Source organism: Octodon degus, unplaced genomic scaffold, assembly GCF_000260255.1.
Source record: "Octodon degus isolate 3935 unplaced genomic scaffold, OctDeg1.0 scaffold00100, whole genome shotgun sequence".
In the NCBI taxonomy this organism is placed as follows: domain Eukaryota; kingdom Metazoa; phylum Chordata; class Mammalia; order Rodentia; family Octodontidae; genus Octodon; species Octodon degus.
In genome coordinates this window covers 2,305,484-2,312,406 of record NW_004524676.1, presented here as the reverse complement: position 1 = coordinate 2,312,406, position 6,923 = coordinate 2,305,484, and the positions used below count along the sequence as shown (strand labels likewise).

Here is a 6,923-nt window from a genome sequence, read left to right as displayed (position 1 = left end):
GGCTCCTGGGTATCTCCTATACCTGAAAAAATCTTATCCTTCCAAGGCTTGAGGGTCAAGTGTCACATCCTCTGGGAAGCCACCTTCAAGCTGACAAATCAAGAGTTCCTACAAGGCTCCAAACTGCTCAGAACTGGAGGTACTAAGACTACATGCTGCCTGCCCTCCAGGAAGAACCCCACAGACACACAGCTTCACAACTACACAACTATCGCAGAACACAGGCAGGCACCACCTTTCACTAGTATGACTGCTCCTCAGGACTCCTTAAATCGTCAAAATTCTTTACATCACCAAAGTTACTAGTTTCAAAGTTTCTATCTGGTACTAAGTGACATAAATAATAATTCTGTAGTCGAGAATAATAAACTTTACATTTGCATTCTAGCAAAACACATAAGCCAGATACAACAAGAGACAATCTATTTAAATGTGGTTGCTTTATTTTGTACCTTCACAATTCATAAGCTTTACAATATATGCTTCCCCCTGTTGATCATCAAGGCTTTATGGAAAGATAATGACAGTTTTATCACAACTAGGTATATGCAAAAGCAATGGATATAATCTACAATCTCTTCAACCAAGAAGAACATTTTGCAAAATACATACTGCTACTCCTGTGAATTACCTACCATCAGGCTTTAAAATACGTTTTTTTAAAAAAAACAAAAAAAAAAACCTGACATGCCTAGCACGACAATGCTGAAAGCAATCCTATGAACAACTTCACATGCTGAACGTAACTTAAGGGAAAATAAGAAACAACTACCAGTTGAACCTACGTATAAATATGTGTTAGCAAGACTTTCCTTTGCCTCTGGTAGCTTCTCAGTTTTTATATTTTTAAACTTGTGGCAGCTTGACCAAAGAAACAGAATCCTGGGACTAGAATACGTGTACACATATATACCTTCTCTGTCTTCACACTAAGGAAGACTATCAGAAATAATAATGGGTTTTCATTTGGCTTGTGTTTTATAAAAGATAAGTACTAAAAATGCAAGATGGTCTCACTTACAAAACTTTTGAAAATTTAAACTTTGCCCTAAATTCGTTTCTAAATTTGTGAAGCAGCATAACGCATATTTTGAGGGATACGATCCATTAAAATACACCGCTATTCCCACCTTTACTATAACCTTCCTGTGCTCTGGGACAGCTCTGTAGACAGTGTCGTGAGGTCACTGATAGTAATGGTGAAAGAGTGGAAACGGACAGGAAGAGGAGAAACTGGGTATCAAAATGACAAACAAGATTTTTAATGTCTCCTGTTAACTGATGCCATAAAATGATACATTTTGGCTCAGTGCCCAGGAAACAAAGGAAGCACCCATGGTCCAGCCAGGAGTCCCAAGTGACTGTGACGTGCCAGCGCGGAGAAGCACTACTGCCCCACGCCGCTTGGTGAGGCATGGCAGGCTGGGCCAGGTTTGCAGGAACACTTAGGAAAGACTACATGCCTCCCAAGGTCACCGAACACAGCAGTCACGAGGTCACAAAGTACCCTTCCAATATCTGTAAATGATTTCCTGCAATGTGTTCATCCTTCTGAGACAGCATGGGCTTACAAGAACAAAACCCCAGCACTCTTACATATTTAAAGGTTTTCCCCACTTGATCACAGGGGTTTTCTAATATTCCTCACCCTCTGTCTCAAACACATTACCCCTTCAAAAGACATCAGGGTAGTTAAGAGCTTTAGGAGCTAAAGCTAAGTGATCTCCATATGTGTCTTCTCCTAAAAATGGAGAAGAGACATACGGAGATCATTTTCTAAGAAAAGGTTTTATTCTGATGTCTTTCAGATTTTAAGTGCTATGTTATTACTAAGAATTATTCTCAAAGCAAATATCTCCTAAGATACCAAAGTATTCACTTTATTATGATAGTGTACTTCAGCATATTAAAACTTAGGAGGCCTAAGACAAACAGGCAACAAGTTAATAAAAGTCAAAACTCCAAATTCCAACCTGTCACCTGGTACCACCCACTCTGAAAAGTGCAAACACAACTACTGTTCAGGTGGAATGAGCTCCAACCCGAGTGTTACACTCACGTGACCAAGCACATCGCAGGTTAGGCAGCCTGGGCGAGTGAGACAGCCCTGCAACGCTTACACCACAGCCAAGGAGATGGCTCAGGGGCGCAAGCACCTGCCTGGCACGTGCAAGATCCTGAGTTTGATCCCATTACGGGTGGGGCTTAAACAGTAACTGAACATCATTTTGGGGGTGGAAGGTGAATATGGATTAGTAGGTCCTATGTGTAGAGAAAATTCTAATTAAAATATTTTAAACAGACTATGTTAGATGTTTGATACTGAAAACTCATCACTCTTCATGACAAAAATTTCACACATTAAGGATTTACACAATTCAGGGGGGAAAAAATCTAGAAACATTTATTTTTGCCTAACCATTATACTATGTCTTCTAAAAAGGCTCTCCAAAGTCTTGAGAAGTATCATACTCTGCAATGAAATGCTTCAGTTCTTCAACACACCGCTCGCCTATTTCATGTAAATTCTGCCTCAGGGCAAACTGGATAGACTTTTCTAGGGAAGGGTCTTTCTCAATCAGCATCTTCACCACCATCCCGAAAGTTTCACAGTCTTGTCGGTAGATCTAAAATGGTGATGAAACACATTCTGGTTAACTGATGGGGAAAATAATTAGCAAAATACTCAGCTAACTGAACTAACAATTAAAATGCTTAACTCTAAAAAGAAGACACAGTAAGACAGCTGAACTTCCGTAACAGTGCCTTGGTCGCTGGTGTCAGAGGTGGTTAACCTCTCCCACAGGAGCCCTGCCAACCCAAGAGCACAACACACCAACCCGCCCATCACTGACTCGGGGGCACAGTGTGGCATACAGCGGTCTATTTAGAGGACATGGAACTAGAGAAGTGGAAAGGGTATCGGCTAGGCAGGGCACATGAGCGGCTTTGTTCATTTATTTGTCTGGAAGAAAAAAGTTTCTAAAGCTCTAACTTTAGATTCTCTAAGTGAATCACAACCAGCTGACAAATCTGCAATTGTCTGACACACAATAGATAATTCTAAGAATGCCGAGGTAGCGGAAGGTGTAGCTCAGTGCAGAGCACTCGTCTGGACTCAGACCCTGGGTTCATTCTCCACTACTGCTGGAACAAGCAGCAAAGAGAATACAAAGTGTCTATGTGGAAAAAAAGCCTTTCAATGGGGCAGGTGACACAGCTCAGCAGACTAAAGCGCCTGTTTAAGCAACCACAGGAACCACATGCTGTGGGGGAGGAAGGGCTCAGGGCCCGCTAAGGCGGCCAGAGGCCAGAGGTACTGGGGCAGGCCTGTAATCCCTGTGCTGGGAAGGCTGAAAGCAAAAGAATCACCATGAGTCTGAGCTGCAAAGTGAGAGCCTGCAAGAACCAAATACATTTTTTTAAAAACAAGTCTTTCAGGTTAGAAATATTCACCTACGGATGAACCTAGCACAGCAGGGCCACGGTCACAAGAGTGTGTGACACACATGCACACACGTCTCTCTCCATCTCTACCTACCTACCTATCTATCGAAATACACAGGAGACATATGTAATGTGTGCAGGTATTCCTGTTTCAATGCATCTATTTTAACTTCAAAATGTGGTTATAATTTTCATCACTTTTTACTTCCTATCCCAAACTGTTATATTTCCTCTAACACTAAATGTCACCTTAATTTGTCACCACAAAACTAATTTTAGAATTCTATGCCATTTTTCTTTGGACTCAAAAGTTCATATATTTAAGAAAAGACACATTAGGCCTCCATAAACATGTGAAATACAAATCATCTAAGTCAAAAATCTGTTATATTAATTTTATTTTTCAAGTGTAACAGTAACGATCAGCATTATTCTCTAAAAACTATTCCATTCATTCTGAAAAAGTTAAATGAGTGATCTGAGATCTAGGTGAGTGTGCAACAGTCTTCATTCCTCAAAGGGTCAGTGTTAGTTGTGACAGCTGAAGGTCTGATTTCTTCAAACTAGTTATCTGAGGATTTTCATTTTGATTCTCAGCGTTATGCTGAATTACATGAAGTTCAAGTCAGTGGTCTTGAAAAGAGTTCACAGGCCCCAAGAAAACGGAAGGGAGGTTCTTCCAAGGACTCAGAAATTGCAGCACTTAAAGCCTCAGCTGCCTTTTCAGCAATAACATACACATTTTTTCTAAATATGGTTGACATTTACTAGTAATAGCTATTATATTTAATTCAGTAGTTTAAACCAACCTTTCACTCCAATTTATCCTGAAGCTTACGTGACCTAGAACGGATGCTGATACTCTGATAAACCCAACTAGAGACAGACACCATTCATGCCATGTCACATACGACACGGGGCAGCGGGACACCCAGGACCAGCCTACCAAGGAACCTGTGTTAAGTGGCTGCAGCCCCTGTGGGGGAAGCCAGAACCATGACAGTGCAGCTTAGGGGAGGTGAATTCCTTCCCAAACCAGTCAGCCCACATAATAACAGCATTCTACCACCACCGCAGGCCTCGGCAGACCACTTTGTGGGTGGCCTAAGTTTTACAGGCCTTTTTATAACAGATGTACTAGATGAGGATAATGTTACACTGTGAATTAACCTGCAAATTCTTTAATGTAAATCTGCTGTTTTCCTAAACTGTAACCCTTTACTGCTCCTGTATTATTTACAGATTTGCTTACTTAAAAACCAAAATAAATTTTTTGTACGTTTACTTAAACTGCTAAGTACTATCACTCTAGGGACAAGATACTACAAACATTTAGTTTTTGTTATACACATTTCAACTGAAAGTCATTTTAAAATTATCTACTGAAAATAGACAAATTCATGTGCACTGGCTGACAAAAACAACCAGAACTATTAAAATTAATCTAAGTCTACTAGAGGAAAATGTTTTAAAACATCTTTTAAAATGCCCTGGCTAGGTATCAGACAGGAAATAATTAGATTTTGTTCAAGGAAGACCTCACCCACTAACATTTTATAAATACAACTCAAAACTGTCCCAAACCTATTTCTGAAATCTGTTCAACAGTAAACTCAATCCTCACAGGAAGGGTGCAGCTACCAGCGGAAGTGCTTGCCTGCCTGCCTGCCTGCCTGCCTGCCTACGGGCCCTGCTGGGAAGGGCATCTGCGATCTACAGGCCACACAGGGAGGTTTGCTGTTGCTGCTGTTCTTCTTGCTCTTGGACCTCACCAAAGCGGGAAGCTGGTTTAAGTTTGGGTGGAGTCCAGAGCTGCACAAAAACTTAGGAAATTCGCCAGCATAAGGAAAAACTATCCGTTTCACACACTTCTTCACTACAGTCACCAGTGTTAAATTCTCACAAACGTACTTCTAGGAATAAAGGAATAGGATAAAATAAACCATGAAGGTATTTTTCTATTAATTGTGCTTTCAGATGACTGGAAACGACTCTGGCGAAACAAAACCAATGGTAGCCGGGCATGGAGGCGCACTCCTGTAATCCCAGCAGCCAGGAGGCTGAAGCAGGGGAATCGCCATAAATTCAAGCCAGCCTGGGCTATGTAATGAGTTCAAGACCAGGCTGTACTACATAAAGAGGCCCTGTCTCAACAAACAAAACACCACATAATTGCAGTTTCCTTTATTTGAAATATTTATTGACACAAAACCTGTCAAATATGCCATTTTTGCGTGTTAAAAGAAATCAAAATTATATGCATTCCAACTTGAAAAGAGTAGTTTGCAGCACTGGTGGAGCTGAGTCATGCTGCAACGCATACATTACAGGCAAGGCAACTTAGCAGACGCGCGCCATCGGGGGTCTCCTCATCCCACATAATTTTATCTCATTTGGTTCAAACGCTGAATGCCCTGCTTCAGAATGCTAATGGCCTAGTGAGACAGGTAAACACATGCAGTAAAATATAGCATAAGACATTTAGATATGTGAGGTGGCAGGAAAGGCAGAAAAAATAGCAAAGTGGTTCCCAAGATGGTGTTTACTGAGTGTGAATCTGAATTCTACTACTGGGTACAGCTGTAAACTCGCCTCCAAGGTGTTCACGCCCTAATCCCTGGAGTCCGTGCTCACTTCACCTCACGTGGCATAACGACCTTGCAGGTGTGATTTCTGTTAAGGCCTTACGGGAACACTCTCCTGTGCCACCTAGGCGGCCCACTGGAGGAAGAGTCTTTAAAGGAGGAGCAATAGACCGAAGGTTAAGTGGCGAGCTTAAAGACGGAGGGAGGCAGGAGCTAGAACTCCTCGGCGGAAGGCAGTCTGCGGAAAGGAGAAAACGTAAGCTAACATCTCTCTGGAGCCTCCCGAGAAAGCAGAGCCCAGCAGACCCTTTCATGGGGACCCAAATGAAACCCATTTGGGCCCCCCCATACTCTGCAAGTTCGGGTGGGCAGTCACCAAGTTAAAACACATCTTAACAAATTTATCGGAAGTATGTTCTTAGGTAAAAATGGGATTAAAATACTGGGGGACAGCTCAGCGGCATAGCACCTGCCTGGCAAACACAAGTTCTATCCCTAGTACAAAACAAACAAACAATAGAAAAACAACCTGGAATATCCCTAAATATTTGAAGATTAAACATACTGCTAAATAATACAAGGTCAAAACAAGATTGCAAAAGAAAATTGCAAACATTTTGAATTGACAATGAAAATTTAAAACATCACACGAAATTTGTACAGTGCCACAAAAGCACTCGAGAACTTTTAATGTTAAGTGTACATATTGATAATCTATTATTAATAATCTAATACAGAGTAATCTAAGCTAAAAACTAGAAAAATAAGACCACAGGAAAAAGGGGCCGGGGAGATTGCTCAGTAAGATAAGCACTTGCCTAGCAAGCGCAAGGGCCTGACCTCAATCCCTGATTCTGCCAAAAAATTTGAAAAGAAAAAAAAAAAAAAAAA

General features: G+C 41.3%; 1 protein-coding gene across 10 annotated transcripts in view; it reads right to left on the bottom strand.

Moving 5' to 3' along the window:
• Positions 1 to 815: 815 nt before the first annotated feature.
• The window catches only part of Pphln1 (periphilin 1), a 306,142-nt gene continuing 300,034 nt past the window's right edge, over positions 816 to 6,923 (bottom strand). For all 10 annotated transcript variants that reach the window (XM_023723545.1, XM_023723541.1, XM_023723542.1 and 7 more), the window contains one exon: positions 816 to 2,627. In XM_023723545.1, coding sequence (XP_023579313.1) covers positions 2,436 to 2,627 — 192 coding nt within the window. In that variant the 3' untranslated portion in view covers positions 816 to 2,435. The remainder of the gene's footprint in view (positions 2,628 to 6,923) is intronic.